Source organism: Lissotriton helveticus, chromosome 5_1, assembly GCF_964261635.1.
Source record: "Lissotriton helveticus chromosome 5_1, aLisHel1.1, whole genome shotgun sequence".
NCBI classification, from domain to species: Eukaryota; Metazoa; Chordata; class Amphibia; order Caudata; family Salamandridae; genus Lissotriton; species Lissotriton helveticus.
Genome location: NC_136065.1, coordinates 1,655,846,371 through 1,655,867,189, shown reverse-complemented (window position 1 = coordinate 1,655,867,189; position 20,819 = coordinate 1,655,846,371). Strand labels below are relative to the sequence as shown.

General features: G+C 40.7%; 1 protein-coding gene and 2 gene segments (V, D, J or C); all 3 read right to left on the bottom strand.

Annotated features, from left to right (window-relative positions):
* LOC144755689 (Ig mu chain C region membrane-bound form-like) overlaps positions 1–2,166 on the bottom strand; it is a 35,943-nt gene extending 33,777 nt beyond the window's left edge. Inside the window, 1 exon segment of the C gene segment in view lies at positions 2,098–2,166. Coding sequence covers positions 2,098–2,116 — 19 coding nt within the window.
* The window catches only part of LOC144755686 (uncharacterized), a 233,426-nt gene extending 228,648 nt beyond the window's left edge, over positions 1–4,778 (bottom strand). The window contains exon 1 of the mRNA XM_078644864.1: positions 4,728–4,778. Within this exon, the coding sequence (XP_078500990.1) occupies positions 4,728–4,746 (19 nt within the window). The 5' untranslated portion in view covers positions 4,747–4,778. The remainder of the gene's footprint in view (positions 1–4,727) is intronic.
* The window catches only part of LOC144755687 (immunoglobulin alpha-2 heavy chain-like), a 1,801,746-nt gene that overhangs the window by 895,974 nt on the left and 884,953 nt on the right, over positions 1–20,819 (bottom strand). Inside the window, 1 exon segment of the C gene segment in view lies at positions 6,112–6,168. Coding sequence covers positions 6,112–6,168 — 57 coding nt within the window.

The window sequence follows — 20,819 nt, the reverse complement described above, 5'->3', positions numbered from 1 at the left end:
TATATATATATATATAATGTCATAAATATTTTCAGAAGAATGATATAGGCTAAGATCTAGATTTGATGATTTTTAACTCTAGCTATCTAACATTTTGTCCAATAAAGCATTACTAAATTATGAATTGCTATTTTATACATATATACTTTATTATCAATGTATTTCATGAAAAAACAAATTAACCGATTGGATGCATAAGAGGACTGAATTAAAAGTCCCTACAAAAATTGATTTATAAAAGAAATTTGAAATCAAAAAGTTGTAAAATAGCACTCTATCGTAAAAAGTATGTTGCAACTGATATGTTTAAAGTAAAAATCATTTCTTGAGTGAATAGTTTTATACAAACGTTGCCATGTAAGAATGTGTTAAAATGTAAGTGAATAGCTAACCTAAAAAACGAGACTTTTTAAACAAGCATGTTCCGTGCTTGTTAAGGGTATAATCCCACACATTTATATATCACGGTTCGCAAAAAGATAGCAGCCTAGCCCCCTAAATTATAAATAAACAATGCCTATGGTAGAACCATTAAGTACCTTGAAATATACTATTTTACTTACATTTTAAAAACGCTTGCACCAAACAGTAAACTGCTTATGTTATTGCCACATAACACTTGTCACCCTTGGTAAAATACTTACAGCTAAACTATTTATGCTGGACATACCTGCACTTTGAATGCCAATCACTTTCATTAAATATAAGATTAAATATTTCACAATAGGCCTATTAATGACATTAACAGATATCTGCTGTATAAATACTTATTTTCGTAAATAAAATATGTCCGTTAGAGGAAATTGTCTGGAAAGCCCCTTTTCAACTGTGTAACCAGATGTCCTGGCCAGCTTTCTTTTTACCAGGTGTTAAAACGACAACAGGCCATCTGCACAGGATATCTAAAATTAGACTTACCAGAAAACTGGTTCCCCAGGTGGCATGGTGTTTGCTCTGTTTCATTATGCATTAATTTAATCAGAAGATTATATGAAATATATCTAATTTGATTTGCAGGTTGAAGTTTAGGAATTTTTGCCTTTCTTCTTTGAAAAAAAACCCTGAGGTTTTATTACACTTATATTTACTTTGATAAAGAGACGTTGACCTCTAGTTTTACGTGAAACCCTATTATAAGAAAAACATTTAATTGAAAGTTACATAGATGACAATACATTTTTAATGTGTTTTTTTTACCTTCTGTAACGGTGACTTGGATGCCTTGTCCTCAATAGTCAAATGACACACCGAGAAAATCTCAGTCAACAACTTCAAATACTACTATATTGACAGAATGTAGTTTTTGAGAACTAGAAATCTTATCTTCATAAGAATTCTGAGCACTACTTTAGTTTCCAAACCCTTGGTTGAAAAGTGATTACTTACTTGTCCCCCTTTAAGTTACATGCATACACATACATTACTATTACATCTACTAATTATAATGAATAAATAAAGTACTATTAAATCTAGTCATTTTAATGAATGCAGTGGTTTTATTTAGATCTGTTTAAAGATTATATTAGCTCTTATTTGCTATGCTTTCTGAAACACATATCAGGTGCCTTAAAGAAAAATGATTACACTGATTTTTTAGAATAGCACGAAAAAATAATTTGCCAGTAGTCATCTACAGCTTTTCAGTTTTGAGTTAATTAATATACACTAATGTATAATATTGAAGTCATTTAAAGTTCGAGTAATTAAATATTTCCACTTTTTAATTTTCATCATATTTTAAATTCTCATCTCTTGAACTAATATAATTCTGCATCTACAATTATGTTTGACTAGTGAAAATTGCTCTACAATTTCTTCATAAGGAAGGAATGTGTTGTTGGTCAACATAATTGAAACTCTTTTAATTATATAAATAAAGATTGATGAATGATTAGTATTTAACAAGAGAAATGACTAAAAGAGAGGCAATAGACCTTTCAAACAATATTGTTCACACACTACTTACTTGGATATCAATAATAAGGAGCAAGCTAGGTTCAACACAGCACATTTATATATCTGTGTATTTAAAATGTGCACAAGTTTATAGTTTACAAATAATTTAAAATTGATAATGCAAGATAGGTTTTCATTTACCTGAAGTGACAGTCACCATGGTTCCTGGCCCCCAATAATCGAAAGCTCCATAGTAATCACAGCAGTTTATTTCCCTCCCTTGCCCTTACAGAAACCCAGTCTAAGCCCAATAATACGTTTAATTTTGGAAGTATTAAAGATATCTTAACACCAAATGCTGCAATTTTTTGTCAAATGTATTGAGTTTTAATTAAACACAATTGGAATATAAATATACACCTTCTCTAAACTAACCACGAGAAGCCATTTGTGATACGCCCCAAAAAATCCAATAGGGATAGTTTTCACTAAACATGATATTTTACTAGGAGGGTGTTTTTTACTGACGGGACTGTCAGCAATGTTCCTTGTCCCATTTAATTGAAATACAATATTATTAAAGTAATTGACTTCCTAGTTTCATCTTCGTAATTGCCTGACAGTTATTAAATAGGGCCTCTTACAATATGTATAATATTAATAATAATGTGAAATTCTTTACTTTTTGCTCCGGTTCCAACATATCAAATCCACAGTAGTTACAACACACAAGCCTCTGCTCTACAAGAATGCAGCTTCTGACAGCTCATGTAATCTAATTGAATATATAAGATCAACAATCCAAAGATGCGATAAACTGTTCTTACTGTAAAGATCCCTACTCCCATCTATATTAAAGTCTAACATTCATTTTTCCTGCAGTTTCTATGTCTAGAATTAGTGTAATGTCTGAGACATATAGACACATATACTTTTTTAAATAGAATATTTTAAGCATTTGTCACGGATGTTTTTAGAGGTCAGTTTAGAAACAGTCTCAATCTACTTTCTTTTTTATGTGCATGTCTGTTGCGCACAAAATATTTGTTATCAAAATATTCAGAATACCTATTTAGCTTTTTAAAGGCATTTGTGGTAAATTCATTAAGGAGGTTCATAAAAACAATGTGGCGATAGTATACTTAGTACAAGCTTTCACCAATACAAATTCAAAACAGTGGATTTATGAAATCTTATAAAGAAAAATAATATTGTTACCTGTTGTGACTGTCAGGGCCGTCCCTTGGCCCCAGTAATCCAAACCATAATAATCACATTGTGATAAACAACGCCACTCTCCTACAATAACCCCATGAAATCGTCTTTGGGGAAACTTTAAAGCAGGTAAAACACAATGTACAGCAGAAAATATAGTTAATAGGAAAATTTACCTGAAGTTACTTCGACCCAGGTTCCTTTCCCCCAGTAGTCGAATCCATAATAAGCACAATGCCTTGCTTCGGGTTTAGTGTGCTACAAATACCCTCTAGCCCTATAATTTTTACTTGAAGACATATTTTCTACCTGGCAGTTATATGCATTATAAAATTTTCTTTTTAGGGATATTTTTGGGCACTGTTACTAGGGATCTTTGGAACCCAGGACTTTTTTCTTCTTTGATACTTAGAGAGTCTCCCTCAATAATTATGAGAGATATTCACAACATGTCCATTGCTTTTAATTTTTTATTTTATTTTATTGCAAAGGCAACCAACCACTTTGCAGTGTCCTCATGGATCTTTGTAGTGCACAGTGCTTTTATTGAACATTCAGACAATACCAGGGACATGGAAAATAAGATGTAAAGCTACGAATAGAGTTAGTGCGTGACTGTGTCTTTTAGTTTAAAATGAAGAAGAGAAAGCGGGAGGCTCAAATTATCATTGTGTCAAACTTGGAGAGAGCATGTGCTCCGGATAGTTAAAAGGGGAATAGTTTGTAAACTGGAGCTATCATCACAATGAGGTTTGCTTTAACAAAGTACATTTATACATTCTATACTGAATTAAATCCGTTTTGACTGGGACCACTTGCTTGATCGTTCAAAGGACAGCCTGTTCTCAGTTCAAGAGGGAACCAGGCTGCATTGCTACGTGTAAATATATACACTATTTACTTAAAAGAGAGAATACTGGGAACTTTAACAACAGCTGACAAAAGCGAATAAATACACATGGATAATCACTCCCTACATATTTACAGGTAAAGCGAAGTATTTCTTACCTGATGTCACTGTCACCAAGACGCCTGATCCCCAGTAATCGAAAGCATTGTAGTCACAGTCTTTCATTCCCTGCCTCCACTGTACTAAAACTGCCTAGCGCTACACCCTACCTGCAGCCCTGAGCTCGAAGGCCCAGGCTCACCCTGGAAAATACTTTCTGAACTCATAAATCATAGGCAAACTCAAATCGATATAACACACTCTACTACAATACACATTCTGTTACAAAGGTGCATCATATGTTAAAAGACCTGTCTGATAAACATCACACGTCCGAAGCAGAACACGGATTGTGTTTGCAACGGGGGTTTTTGGCCCTGTTTCCCTGTCGGTGCCCCTGGCTGTCTCACAGGAACACTAGGGTCACATTTAGCGCAGACTGTCAGACCTGTTTCAAATGTATAACTTTGTAATCCAGTGCCATTGATTTAAACCATAAAAATGGCAGGACACATCAAAATAGTGTTTTGAATAAAAGGTTGAAATAACACAATGTTTACACTGAAATACCAAAGATAGGTTTTAGAGAATTTTGTCTAGTTCACATTTCCAGTGACAGATTTACTACAGGTCTTGATTTAAAACCAAGAGACAGAACTGTCCTTACCTGTAGTGACGGTCACCATCGTCCCTTTTCCCCAGTAGTCGAAAGCCCAGTTACACTATGGTACACTTCCCGGTGTCTGCACTTCAAAAATAAATTAGCTCCACACCCCCAACTCGGACCCCAGAAAGGGAACTATATCATTTGTGAATGAATGCAATCTAGTTCCTAGAATCAATTTATCCATCCATCCATCCCTCCATCCATCCATCCATCCATCCATCTACCTATCTAGCTATCTTTTGCAATATTAAATATAAACAGCATTTTACTCTTGCCGATAAAAACGACTCTGAGATGCATAGATCTAAAAATTAAGCATACAGGAAAATGTGCTATACCAGGATAATATGATAAACCTCTCACTAACAAACTAACATTAGATTAGAAGGGAAATCTATCTACCATCAAGAATGGCAAACCATGACATTTCTAAACAGTGACGTTTACCTGCGTTCTTCCCCCAGACTCCCACTCTTAAAGGGGTCGCGACTAGTATGGCTGGCCAGTACACCTTGGCAACAGAGTCTGAGCCGAATCAGACACTGACACCCCAATTATACGTGGGTGCTCCGGGCACCTCACTGTGCATTTCGGAGGTAGACACATTCACACGACTCACAAAGATGATGCACTGTCCTACTCTTGTAGTGCTCATGGCTTACTCTGGAGTTCAGGCATAACCCAGTAGTAAATAGGCGGAATCTGAGTTTACTACTGGACTTCGGGATTAAGAAGGAGTGCCACAGGAATAAGTCACATCTACTCATAGCAAAATCGTTGTCAATAGCCCTATATTGAAAACATGTTTCCTACACATAAACCTATTTTTCTGACTATGTTAAATGAGTTACCCCCTTCTCTTGACTTCACTTTAGTTTACAATGATGAAGAAAAATAAAAAGCACACATTTCTCGGGAAGCATCCGAGCACGTTACAATTTATGACATTTACTTCTGAGAGTACATTTTTGTAACATATTGTAATATATGTTGAAATACATGTTCCCATCGGTGAGTGTGAGCCCTGGCCCACGACTCACACATGAAAGCAACTAGAAGACCGACTGCAACAAATAATTACTTTTTCAAATGTGTCAATTGAAGAACAGACAGTTTCTCTGGCATTTAACTGTGCTAAATGGACCGAAAGTTTGAGCTGATCTTAAAAGGATAATCAAAATCAAAAAGGCAACAGGCATTTGACACATGAATCCATCCATTGGACATATAACAACGTTTTGCGTTTTTTTTTACCAGTGCATCCTCTCCGCCCTACATTTCAAAGTGTCTTGTAACATCGTAAGATTACAGTTCTACATTCACTATTTAGACACACGATTATTGTTTCATTTTGACAAACAACACAATGATCCATTAACTTTACCTGAGGTGACGGTGACGAAGGTCCCTTGTCCCCAGTAATCGAAGTAGTAGCACAGTGCTGCTGAGGCCAGTTCCTCTACAGCAAGAACACCCCCTCCCTCCCTATTACAGCCTCAAACACTTTCAATGTCACTAACCAGGGACCACTTCGGCTTGGATTTCCTATCTACTGATGCATCTGTTTCCTTACAAATGCTCTGCACTAAAAAAAGTTACTCACTAGGGGTTACTCAGTGATAACTTGATGCAGTTTTTACTAGAAGAAAAAAGTTGTTTACCTGAAGTAATGGTGACTTGGAGTCCTTTCCCCCACACATCGAAGCTGCTACCTACACAGTGAATTTGAATACTGCCCTTACTGGCAAAATATTATCAGGAACATTTACAGAATTTTCTCTAATGACAGGTTCGTTTTGTGAGATTCTTTCTGGAAACTCTGGATACTATTTGCGTATTACTGTAGTTGAACGTTGCTCAATCCTGTGGATGTTAAACTTATTTTTTCTTACTACATTTCTCTTTTTTTGGTATCCTGAGCTCTATGTACCTAATGTTGGGACCAGTAGCGTTCATTTTATACTGCCTAAAACAGTAATATTCTGTCGCACCACTCTGGTGAAAATCTGCTATATACTTAACATTCAGAAATACGTTTATGTTTAATTTTAATTTTGCTATGCTTGGACACAGCCAATTAACCATCGCAAAATGTATATGTGTATTGCTTCATCTCTTTCATGTTGGCCTATCTCTGAGATTCATCGATGCATACTTTACATTTTAAGAAGTTGCTGATGCTTATTTGGAACGGGTTTTCGTAATTTTGTAAACTGGAAATAACCGAGTGGTGTGTGAAGAATTTACCTGTTTGTTCATTTTGATTAATTTTAATCAGAAATAGTCAGTACTAAATATGAAACTCGGACCTATCACCTGCCTCGACTAAATTACAAAATTACGACTTTTTGAACACACTTGTATTTATGTGATGTGACAGGTATTAGGTTCCTTGTCCTTAGTACACACATCGATAGTCAATATTAAACATGTCTTATTCTCACCATGCTCGCATTTCTTCAAATGAAGTTCATCCTAAGCAGTTATAATTTTATTAGTGTAGGAGAAAAACAAAATCCTTACCTTGTGTGACTGTGACTTGGGTCCCCTGACCCCAGTAATCGAAGTAAGCATAGTAATCACAGTGGCTGAAAGTGTAGTAGCCACCATACACAAAACACAATGCCTTTTGTGAATAATTCGCATGAATGCAGACTTTTCTCTAGGTGTAAAATTGAATTGCAGGTCTACACATTTAAAGTCCAAGGCCTTCTCATACTAAAGGTGTACAAAAGTAAGGATTTATTTAGGTGTGTGTAAAATTCATGTAATTTGCTTTTGTGCAATTACACTAAACTTAAAAAAACATACATTGTGCTTAATTGTATGAATTGCTTAACCAGTGCATGGCGCCATATTTAGTTGAACATTTTCACGCTAAACAAAGAGCACAAAAACACAAGTCCCACAAACAGATGCTACTCGTGTTCTGGTCGTTTGCCTTGTTCCAGTGTGCCTTCACTAAATATTTGCTTCAAACGGCGCCTAAATACATAATGTAAAAAGAACAGATGATGAACGGCATATTGCACACATCAAACATTCACCCTTAGTAACAGATCTGGTTAAATCAATTTTTTGCTGATCACGCCATTCCAGTTTGCACCCAGCCATATGGAAATCAGTCTTGACCCGGCTCCCTTTGGGAACAGAGGAGCACGAACTGCCGCATCAGTTCCTCCCTGGACCTGAAACAAGCATCCTGGAACTGGTTTTGGGATATCACCCCTCATCAGCCATGCTAGCTTGAATCTGGTGGCATAGAGAGCACAGGGACTGCATCTAGGCATATCCATCTCACAATTCTGTTGATCACCTTTTTGTGTTGCTAATCACAAAATCTGGCATAGTAATTTGATTGCTGGAATTTTGCGTAACAAACATAATGCAAAATTACTTACATTATATAAGATTATGCCATGCTTAAGAGAAACTCTACCCAGATCTAAATTTCTTTAGTGTTATTAATTAGCATGACTGCTATATATTACATCTGAAATGTTGAGGCCAGGGATAAATGCCCCAGGGATATGCATTATGCATAAATCCAGATTTGTTTAATACTTGTCACACTGTCACATGTTAATATCAAGATTCTGCTATATTCTTTCTAAACAAAAATTGGAAAATAATTGAATAATATAGTTGAATTACAACAAATAAAGTATGGCTAAGTAACAGTAGTCATTGGGTGCAAGTGTAGTCAGTGCCTAATTAGAGGCAGTGGTCGGCTCTGGCACTTAATTGTAAGCACCTTACAGATGAAAAGGCTAAAATCTTGGGGACAGACGTGGTGACACAGGATTCTGATTTGGTGTGCATGACTAAGTGCAAGCACATAGGAGAGAAATACCAAACAAATAGGTGGGCAGAGCATGAAGTGATGCATATTGCCCTAGACCAACTTAGAACTGTGATTCCTATGTGTCAGTGTGCACAGCACAGACCAGTCCCACAGAAGGCGAGGAGCCAGTTGAAGAAAGGAAAATTACCAGAGCAGATAGAGCAGATGGATTGCCTTGACCTCATGCCAATAGATCAAGAGTGTACATACTCAGCAGTGTGTGAAGAAATAGTCAGGAAGGAGACTGCCCCTGCCCTTCTTACTGTGCAGGGAGAAGGAGAGTTTCACTCCAATACCAAACATTCAGAGGCCATAGTGTGGGTAGATTTCCCAGATAATTTCCCAGAGCCAGAAGACAACGGTCAGACAAGAATTACAATATTGTGCCATCAGACCTTAAACAGAAAAAGGATAACCCGTGCTTTTTGAAAATTATTTTTTGCAAGAGTGATGCTTGTTTCCTTTCCATATTATACTGCGACATGTTGGTGTACCTGATGTCCCTGTCCTGTGAGTGGGTGCCTATGTTTGAGTGGACCTGTGATGGTGTGGGGCCCCTCCCCCTAACCCTGGAGTGATCACCATATGGTGCAAGCTGAAATCCTTTGGATGAACAAACCAGACAAACTTACCAAGTCTTATTTCTAAAAAAGAACAACAAAAATAAATATGGATACATTGAAATCGAATAAGATGTTTTTTAGTTTAAAGAAGAAATGATGATGATTATGTTGCCTTTATTTTCTAAGCAAAAACATATAAGTGTGGCTTCTTCAATAGTAGAAGTTCCAGAATTGGCCATTTGTGACATTAGGAGCATTAATGAGTTCATATGCTTGATTCTATTTGTGCATTTATTTTGTGTATCCATCATACATCGAGTATCCAGATTTGCATTAGCTTTTTAAAGTGATGGTTATAAGTTTTTATGATTTCACTGTTTTAGTGCATGCTTCATTTATATTTGTGCTTTCAGTTAAGGACATGCTTTTATGATGTCACTATTTTAACATGTGCTCCAATCATATTTGTGCTTTCAGTTAATAAGTTTAGTTTTTTATACATGTATGTTCTGATAGTCAAAGGTCATGGGGTGGAATGTAGTAAAGAGGCACTCTTGTGGTCTGACACCATATGATGACCTTTGACTACCATTATTTTAATTGAGTTTGCTGTGTTATTTTACTCTAGCCTGAATGTACGATGTCCTGCATATAACTTGTTTCTCTGAATGATTTCTTTCTTGTAATCTTGCAGTCTTTCAGTGGGATCTGTCACGGAGTAGGACAGCTTTGCCAAAACAGAACGTTTTGGTTGTGCATTTGAAAGCATGAGAGAGAGAGGGGTGTGGAATGTACTTTTTGGTCTCGAAGTGCAGTGTAATCACCAGTGGTGCACAAATGTGTACTGCATTGTACATTGAGATATAAAGTATGTGATGCTCTAAGTAGTAGTGCAAAAATGTGCACTGTGTTGTACAAATATTAATTTCTTACTATTGGCTTTGACATGACCTCATGTAATATTGAATTCTGACTCTGCCTAGCCTGAGCTTTATCTGTGCGCACAGACACACTTGCAAGTTGTTTGGGTTAATCACGTTCAAGGATTGTTTTTGTGAGAGATTGTTTAATGTACCCTAGAAGGCTTTCATGAGCTTTGTCAAGATAAAGGCTGGCACATGAGAGAATGAAGAGTGGACATGGGAACTCCTTTCTGCAATAGAATGCTTACTTGGATGCTGGCCAGTTCTAGTAAGATTCCTTTGGTGTAGAGGGGAAGACTCTCGAACCTTCTAGTGTGTGTTTTGAGACTATAAAGATAAGGTTTGTTTACTACTGAGATGGGAGCTAACGTACAGAGTAGACGTATTGCTGTAAGACAAACAGAACCTGAGTCCGGGTCGAGAGTCCAAGTCAGCTGTGAACAGGCCACACCCCCACCCTCCCCCAGCGTGAATTGGCAAGGAGGTCAAGTGAATGATCAGGTAAGGTGACTTGTTTCTGACTAGTGCCATTGTGAAGCATGGTTTCAGTGGCTGTGATCATTTGGGGTGTTTGAATTTTGATTAGTGCCATTGTGAAGTGTGGCCAGTGGCTTTGACCATTTGAGATATTTTCCTTGTTATTCAGTGTATATATCTTTCTTATCTCTTGTAGGACGTCCCATAATGTTTGCTTGAGTTATATCTTGTATTATTTGTTATTTGCTGCTCGTTTATTTGTAGTATTATTCATGCATTTAACGGTTGCATTTACCAAGTGTGATATTATTGCAAGCACCTAAATATCTATATATATCTCTTCAGTTAGAGAGCATTGCATAAATAAACCCCAAGCCTTATTCTAAAAAGAGTCTTTGCATTTTTTAAAGTAAAACCCGTTTCTAGGTGTTGTTGTGTTTTATGTCTCCTTCTTCACTGTGTTTAAGAAACTTTGTGGGAGATTCTGTTTTATCTGAAAGGTGAAGCAAGACAGGAGGATGAGATCCCCTTGCCTCCCGTGAGCCTCAGTACTAAAGTGGACTTCATCCCCCAAGTAGCAGTGCACCAGGAGGAGAGTGTGCAGAGTGGTGGAGAAAGGGGGCATGGCCTCTGAGTCCTAAAGTTAGGACTCTTAACTTTATTACTCCTAAACCGAGAAAAATCCTAACTTTAAGACTTTCGGTATTCACAGAAGGCATTTAGGAGTCCTAAAGTTAGGACTCCTAACTTCTGTGAATACCGAAATGAGTAAGTGCCTTCTGTGAATAACAAAATGAGTAAGTGCCTTCTGTGAATACCAAAACGGTAGTAAGATTAGGATTTTGTCTTAAGTTAGTTCTGTGAATCTAGCCCTCAGTCTCTTACTTACCCAAACAGTTACACACACACCCACTTACTCATGCAACATGTACTCAGTCATCTATACAGCTAGTGACAGATGCACACACTCACCCATATAGCTACTCTCATATTCACTCACTCATGCATACAGCCACTCATATACCCCGTCACTCACCTATACTGCCTCTCACATACCCAGATACTCACCCATACTGACAAATGCACTCAATCACTGACACAGCCATATAAACATTCACTCACCTATACAGCTTCGTAGACACTTACACAGTAATCCATATGGCCACTGACTCACCCACTCACTCATCTATACTTGCAGTCACACACCTCCTCACCCCCACACACAGACAACCATAGAGGTATTCAGGCAACCAATCAATCACCCATATAGCCATTCATGTACTCACCAACAAACTCATATATCCAACTGACAGAGAGATACACTCATTTACACAACCAGACACTCACCTATACATTCACTGAGACACCTAATCACTCACTTATTCAGTCCTTCATGCACCCACGGAGTCATCCATACAGACACCCATACACCCACTGATTTACCAATACACCTTAGTATATATTTGACACTCAAACATTTTAAAAATAGTCACTGGATGATGTAATTCCTCATGACATCAGTGATGTCACTTGAGATGTCATCAGTGATGTCACTGGCCATGTCATGAGTGATGTAATATGTGAGCTCATAAACAGTGCAATGTGGGGGCGTGAGTTATAGTTACCTCAGGTAACTATAACATCTGAATTTTGCTTGTTTTGTACGAGTAAAATGTCAGCCTACCTATGTTGTCCCTATAACCTTTGTTTTTTTAACTGAATATATATATATATGTTTGCATAGCAATTTAGAGTACCACAGAGCTCTTGGGACCTCAAATGCGGCACGTGACCGGGCGTGGGTGGAAGCCTGAATAATTCCAAAAGCCAAACTCAAAGTTAGAGGACAAAGTCACGCACACTCCCAACAGGTGGAATATCCAAAAGGGTTTATTCAGGCAACACAAGCACAACGTTTCAACGCAGAAGTGTCTTCATCACAACACTTCTGTGTATATATATAGGTGGAATCAGCACAAGTAGATACAGCGCACAGTCATATAATTTCACCCTTAGAAAATCCATCAGTCATCAACTTAACTCCTATTGCTCTCAACAATCAAGATTTAAACATTTTGTCGCTGGGGTTAACATATAGCCCCACGAGTAACTTTAGTTATGCGAGTACGAGAATTGACATGTTTAAATACACTTGCAAACTGAAGTTGAAAAAATATTTTTTGAGCAATAAACATCAGCCTAAAATATCATCGTCAATGGGAATTTCAACAGCACCAGAATTGGTTGCCAAAGATTCAGGTTTACTTCAGGACTTGATTTCACTTCGAAATGAGGCTCTACTGTCAGGAACGCCAGAGCAACACCAGTCATCTGACAGTAGTGGTCTTACAGATTTTAAAGTAAAATCAACCTTTACCCCTCTTATGTTGCATGACAAGAGTGCATCTTCCATGATTTAACAACAGCAGGGATTAAGAAACTTCATATGATAACGTTGAAGGACAAGAAACTCTATGGGATGCAGAATCACAATTACAATAGGCTGGTTAAGAAACTACAAGCTGATAATACTGTCATTGTACAACAGGCCAATAAAGGCAGAAATGTGGTCTTGTGGCCACGCTCCCTGTACCAGCAAGAGGCCTACCTTTAACTCAATGATACCCTTTGTTACAAAAGATGTGACATTTTGACTGTCAGAAAAGTTCAAGCTGAATTTTACACATTGCTGACAGGTTGGAGGCCTTATCAGCTAGGACAAATTCAAGTTTCTTAAAAAAGACCATCCGGTCATGCCAGTTTTCTATCTAATCACAAAGATCCATAAGAACTTGAAAACTCCTCCGGGCAGGCCTATTATCTCGGCCCGAAATGGGTTGTTGGAAAATGTTTCCAAGTACATTGATTTTTTCCTCCAGTATTTTGTTAAAATATTACCATCGTACTTACAGGATTCTGGGGATTTTCTAAGACAGCTAGAAAATGTACATTGGGACCATAACTGTTTGTTAATCACGTTGGATGTTTCAGCTCTATACACAAGTATTTTTCATCTAGATGGTTTGAGAACTGTGGAGTATTATCTGGGTAATAGACCATTACATCTATATGAACACAACAAGATGTTGATTTGCATGATTTCCTTTTGCCTCCATAACAACTTTTTCTCTTTCAACATTCGCCATGGGGGCCTGCTTTTCTCCCAGTTATGCCTGCTTGCATATGGGCTACTGGGAGGAGCAGGTCCTCCATGGTGCATTCAATGATGTGGTTGTTGAACACGTGGTACATTGGTACAGCTATATTGATGACATTTTTTTAATATGGCGGGGTACCGAGGCGCAGGCAATTGATTTCATTGACCATTTGAACCTGAATTCATTCAATCTTAAATTTACTTCCACTATTAGCCAGGAAATAATTTGTTTCCTAGATGTAGAGGTATTGGTTAAGAATAACAATTTGGAAACTACATTATATAGTAAGCTTACCGCAGGCAACACCGTTTTGCATGCCAAGAGTCATCATCCGGTGCACCTCATTCGCAGTATTCCCTATGGGGAAATGTGCGAATCAGACGCATTTTTAGCACAGAAGACCAATGCAGAAAAGCACAGGAAGAGAGCAAGGTACGGTTTTTGTTAAGACGCTACACCTTGAATTTAACTGACGCTGCTATTCGCAAGGTCAATGTTATTGCTAGGAAAGAAGTTCTGCTACATAAAAAATCTCAAATAGCAGGACCTATTGATCCTAATCCTCCTGTCAGACTAATCCTAACATACAGTCGACAACATCAAGCCCTCCAAAAAATTATGACAAAAAACTGGAATTTAATATCAAGTGATCCAGTGATTGGCCCATTCATGCCAGCTATACCTGACATTGCGTTCAGAAAAGCACGTGCTCTTAGTGATGCCCTGGTGAAGTCTAGTCCGGAGGTGTTAATCAACACCTCACGGCTTAATGCTAGTATAGGATTCAGAAAATGTGCTGTTTGCAAAGCCTGCAAACACGGGGTGAACAAGACACAATTTACTACACCTTTTTCTGCAATACCCTGTGTCATAAATAAGCAGTTCAAATAGGAAGCATTCCCTCAAACGTGGGGATATGTCCCCCAGGCTCTACTATAGTCCTTCTAACTGAAGGTTTCAATGTTCGTTGAGTAGGTGAAATCAAATAGCTTGAGACATATGTCGGATTTTCGCTTAGTTTATTTCCACTATGGAGTCTTGTTGTATTCACAAGGCTCACATGGCTAATAGTGTTCAAGTGTTTAAACAATGTTTAGCTTTCCCAATGCATTTCCGCATATAGTTGCCGTCATCCGGGATATTTCTAGAAAAATAAGTTGTACCGAGACTTTAGAAAAGAGGCCTCAATAATGGATATAAAGAATTAATAGTGAGTGCTTGATGTCATGCATCAATACGACCTATATGTGCATCGGAGCATGCTGGGTGTGGAAATTGGATTAGAAAACGGGTGGTCATGAAGAAAAGTTAAAACTCGTGCGTATGTGTTTTTTATGAAAAACGAGGGTGTGTTGAAATTGTAGGTTTAAGGCGCGTGAGTACTTAGTAAACTGAATAGGAAACCGGGATGTGCAAAGTTATAAGCCGAAACCTAAGCAAACAATGAGTGGGCATGGTGATAGCATGCATAATGTAAGGATACACCGAGTGGTGCTTACCGCGTTTTTTCTATTACTCCATCTCTCTTAGCGGAAGTAATGCCGTGAGATACACAGAAGTGTTATATGCGATTGTGGGAGTTACTAGGCACCTACGCCAACGCCGAAGTTACGTAAGTGATGTGATGCTAACGTGTGTGAGACGTAGGTTTGAATAAAGAGTTAAGGAATCCAAAGTAATAAAAAATGTAGAAGATGATGTGAAAGCCCGAAAATAAAGCCCAGAGATAAATAAAGCACTTTCATATTCAAAACTAAACGTGTCAAAGTTTCACATGTTGATAAACAAAGAATAATAATGCGCTAAGGCATCCAAATAAAAATTACTGAAAAATTAGGTTGCCAGACGAACAAAGCGGCAAGTGTATTCTATGCGGTCATTGAGGCAGTGTGGTTTCATGCTGCATAAAAGTGAAATCCAATATTTCTCTCTTTGTAAAAGTGCCTTGTGATTGTCTTTTCCTTCACTTTTCGCAACGTTCTCCTGTGCGCTAAACCTGATTTGACTGACATTATGGCTGGCTTCAATAAAATGTTGGGCCACCGTGGATTTGGTTTGTTTAGTTCTAATGTTGGATTTATGTTTGTTTAGTCTAATTTTGATTTTTATTTCAGTCTGACCAACATAAATATTGCCACAGGGGCATTTGAGCATGTAAATCAAGTTAGAGGTATCGCAGGTTGCTGTTGCTCAAGATTTAATTTTATGTCCCTTCATAGGATGATTAATAGTCGTGCCTTTTATGATGCTGTGGCAATGGTTGCAGTTCCAGCATCGAAGTGATCCTTTGAAATGTGTAACCGCCTGTGTTTGTTCCGAATGCTTAATTAGTTCTCCGATATTTTTACTTCTGATGTATGCGAAGATTGGTTCAGTGTCAAAGATGTGGTTAAAATCCTGTTCCATTCTGAGGATTTGCCAATGCTTTTTTATGATGCTCTTTTATGCCCCGCTCATGGTGGAAAATTTAGATACTACTGTGGTTGTATTTTTGTTGTCTTTCTGATGTGGAGATAACAATTCCGTTCTGGTTTTTTGTGCGCAACGTTGTTGGGCCTGTTCGAGTATATGATTAGGATAACCACGGTTTTTAAATCTCTGAGTCATGTTCTGTTGTTGGATTAATGATGTTTATGGGTCAGAGACAATGCGTTTCATTCTAATAAGTTGACTGTATGGTAGATGTTCCTTGAATGGTTGCGGGTGGAAACTTGGGAAATGCAGTGTGTTGTTGCGATCTGTTTCTTTCCTGTAGAGATCAGTTTGAAATCCCGTTGGAGTCTTAATTATCCTTACATCCAAGAATGTTATAGATTTCTTTTGTATGTCATGGGTGAATTGAATACGGGTATCGATGGTGTTGAGTTTGGATAGTTCCTGTAATAAAGTTTCCTCAGGACCCTGCAAAAGGATAAAGATATCATCAATAAACCTTACAAAGAGTTTTAGATGGTTTATCCAAGGTTGTATAGTCAACACGTGATCCTCCTCAAATCTGTTCATAAAGATATTAGCGTAGGCCGGAGCTGCGCAATTTCCCATGGATGTTCCGGTTTTTTGCTGGTACCATTCGTTGTTCCATTTAAAATAGCTGTGTAATAGCGTGAATTCCATGAGTTCCAGTAGGAACACTTTGAGTTCTTCCTGAAGTGGAGTTCTAATCAGGCTGTATTCAATAGCTTCTATTCCCATCTGGCCAGGAAAGAATTTAGAAAAAGCAAAATGTTGAATTCGAGGGCCGCTAGGAGAAAACTCCGGGTGTGTACCTGTGACGCACACTGAATTATTATGGGGTACAGAACAAGCACGGCTCGCAATCCCACCCGCTGAGCACCAATTTTATGTTGGACCTGCGATGGGCAAGCCCAGCACAAAGGGGGTAGCTTGGCTCAAGTGTCAAGGCAGTGAAGGCTGTAGTGCTAAGCCGGCTCTGACCCAATAATAACCCCCTGCACAGTCACACCAAAAAGAAGGACACCACACCACTGCTGTAGAAAAATATGATTCCTTTATATAAAAGTTCTCTGATGTAAATAGGGATCAATTGGGGAAGCACATTCACATTTCATTTGTTACAGCACTCTGGGATTCAGGTTGAGAATAAATACAGTAAATAGGACTTCAGGAACACTGGTGTTGCATAAATATTAGGAATAGCTCTATCAATAAATACAATGAATATCAGGTTTATATATCACCAATACATGGAATAATAAAGCCTGGTTCATTTAAATGCATAACCACATTTTCATTCTGGTATCGCTGCCACCAATTAAATAAATCAGGAAGTTTACATTTGCAAGATAAACCCACTTTGAAAAGGATAACAGTACTTGTGGAATCATGGGGAATGCATGCGGGATTCTCTGGATTCACGGTGCACTGGGGACTCTTCTATGTTCACGCGGGGCCCATGCGCGTGTACCTAAAGACAAGGAAACACGGTAAATATGACATTTGGCCCTCCGCTGCCACCGGGGAAGGATGTCCGCTTGCCGGTGTGGTTTACTTGAGCCTACGGCAATATCGCAGGCACCAGGGTAGCACAGTTCGAAGTCAGTAGACGAACGAACGGCTGCCAGCGGGGTCACTCAGTCTCAGCGCTCGCTCAAATCAACGCCGGTGCACAGTTCCTTGATAACGCGGCACCCCTCCAGGGGAAACGACCCACCTCACTACGGCTGCAATTGAATAGCGATTCAGTCGGGGCACAGCACTTCCTACGCCATCATCAGGGTTCTCAGGGGCTTCACGGACCTCCCTCCGACTTCCTCATACGGGGGCTGGTCCCGCCCACGGCAACAGTTTCCCGGGTCTCTGGGAAAGGGCAGGGACGCTAATCCCGCCCAATGAAGGCCGGCCTCTCCCCGCCCCGGCGCACCACCTCACCTTCGATCACTGCACAACCAGGAAGCGCGCAACGCCGGTGGGGCTCGGAGACGTCCGAGTCCCCCGCGATAGGCGCTATTCACGAAGGGGGCACTGTGGAAGGTCGCGACTCGCCTTTTCTTCACGACTTCGCCAGCGGGGGGGGGGGCGCGGGGAGGCACATAAACTTGGCCACAGTCTTTTGGGGCAATGAGGCACTAGCTGGGCAGGCGCTGTAGGCGTAAGGTTACTGGAACACGCCTGACTGGAACGCCAGTCAGGAATCAGGCTATTAACCCTTGCCACTCTACTGCCTGTGCTCTCAGCCACCTCAGGGGTCAGCAGGGCAGGTGTCACTCTGGTGTCATGTCTGGAACCTGAATTACATCTAAAATGGCCGCCAGGGACTGGGCTTTATATAGCCAGTGCCCTGAGGTACTGGCACGAGCCAGAAGGTTCTAGAACCTTCCCTGGCTGTGTCAATGGCATGGCACTTTTGAGGTGTTTTTTGGTCACTCAGAGCCACCGTACTGGGGCTCTGGAGCAGCCATTTTGTGTACCTGAGGAAAGTTATGAAATTCCTGTCAGGAAAGCGCGCCAACCAGAAAGGGCGCCAAAATCTCAAAAGGTCAGGGTTCAAGGAGGCTTCAATGGGAGTCACTCACATGAGGGAAATATGTGTCCACCATTTTAAGGTTAAACACACACAGGTTGCCAACCTCAGTTTTCATGTCCACAGGTTTCGCCAGGCGCCTTGTACATAGGTGCCAGAAACCTTGTGAGCAACTGGGTGTCAAGGAACACCTAGCCCCATGAAACAACACACAAAAAGGTCCTGGTAGACAAATAAAAAGCGGCACATTTTGGGAGGTTCAGGGGAACAAAAGAAATCATATTGGTGAGGGGACTCTCAGAAGCAGACGGGTCCAACACGCGTCCCCCCCAGCCGAAAGTGGGAAGAACTACCCAACCCCTTGGGAGTCCTCAACACTAAGGCGGAAATACCTGGAGAGACCGTCTGCATTGGCGTGGTCAACTCCGGGCCGATGTTCCACCCGAAAGTCCATTCCCTGTAGGGAGATAGACCACCTCACCAGTTTGGGGTTTTCCCCCTTCATCTGCATGAGCCAGCGAAGGGGTCGGTGGTCTGTCTGAACAAGGAAGTGTGAACCAAACAAGTATGGTCGCAGCTTCTTCAGTGCCCAGACCACCGTAAAGGCTTCCCGCTCAATGGTACTCCACCTCTGTTCCCGGGGAAGCAGTCTCCGTGACAAAAAGACCACGGGTTGATCCAGACCCTCTTCATTGAGTTGCGATAACACCGCCCCAATGCCAATATCGGATGCATCTGTCTGGACAATGAACTTTTTTGAAAAATCTGAAGCCTTCAGGACTGGAGCTTTACACAATGCTTGTTTCAGAGTGTCGAAGGCTCGCTGGCAAGCCTCCGTCCAGATGACTCTCCTGGGTTGCTTTTTGGCCGTGAGTTCTGTAAGGGGTGCCACGATAGTGCCATACCCCTTCACGAACCGTCTGTAGTAACCTGTGAGGCCCAGGAAGGCTCGGACCTCAGTCTGGGTCTTGGGGGGTTTCCAGGCCATGATTGCCTCAATCTTCGCCTGAAGGGGCTGCACCGTTCCCCGGCCCACCAAGTGACCTAAGTACACTACCGACCCCTGTCCAATCTGACATTTGCTGGCCTTGATCGTCAAGCCAGCCCATTCCAGGGCCTGGAGAACGGCTTGCAAGTGCTGCAAGTGATCCTCCCAACTGCTACTGAAGACAGCTATGTCATCCAAGTAAGCAGCAGAGAATGACTACATCCCGGTGAGGATCGTGTTCACCAGCCGCTGGAAAGTGGCAGGAGCGTTCTTGAGCCCGAAAGGCATAACGCAGAACTGGTAGTGTCCATCAGGTGTGGAGAAGGCTGACCTTTCCTTGGCTCTATCAGTCATGGGAATCTGCCAGTACCCTGCAGTGAGGTCAATGGTACTGAGATATTGGGCAGCTCCCAACCGGTCAATCAATTTATCCTCCCGAGGGATCGGATGAGCATCGGTTTTCGTTACCGAATTGAGTCCTCGGTAATCCACACAGAATCGTAATTCTGGTGTGGTGCCAGGTGGGGCAGCTTTGGGTACCAAAACCACCGGGCTGGACCAAGGGCTGTTCGAAGGTTCGATGACTCCTAGCTCCAGCATCTTGGCTACCTCGCTTCGGATGCTGGCCTTCACCTTGTCAGACAGCCGGTAAGACTTTGACTTCACAGGTGGGCTGTCTCCTGTGTCCACGTCGTGGGTACACAGATGGGTCTTACCCGGGACAAGGGAGAACAGCGGAGCGAATGTCCCCAGGACCTGGCGACATTCCTCCTGCTGCTCAGGAGTCAGGGATGGTGAGAGTTTCACTCCCTCCTCTGACCCATCCTTTTCTTGAGACGCAAGGAGGTCGGGGAGAGGCTCTGTGTCCTCTTCCTCCGATCCGTCAGTCACCATTACCAACATGACTTCGGGCCTCTCGAAGTGGGGCTTGAGGCGATTGGCATGTAACACCCGATGCGGATGCCGAGGGGTCCTTACGTCCACCAGATAGGTAGACTTGCCCATCTTCTCCAATACCTCATAGGGGCCTGTCCAACGGTCCTGGAGAGCACTAGGCTCCCCCGGCTCCATCACCCACACCTTCTGTCCAGGCTCCAACTCCACTGGGTGAGTATTGTGGTCATACCACGCTTTCATAACTGCTTGACTGGCTTCCAA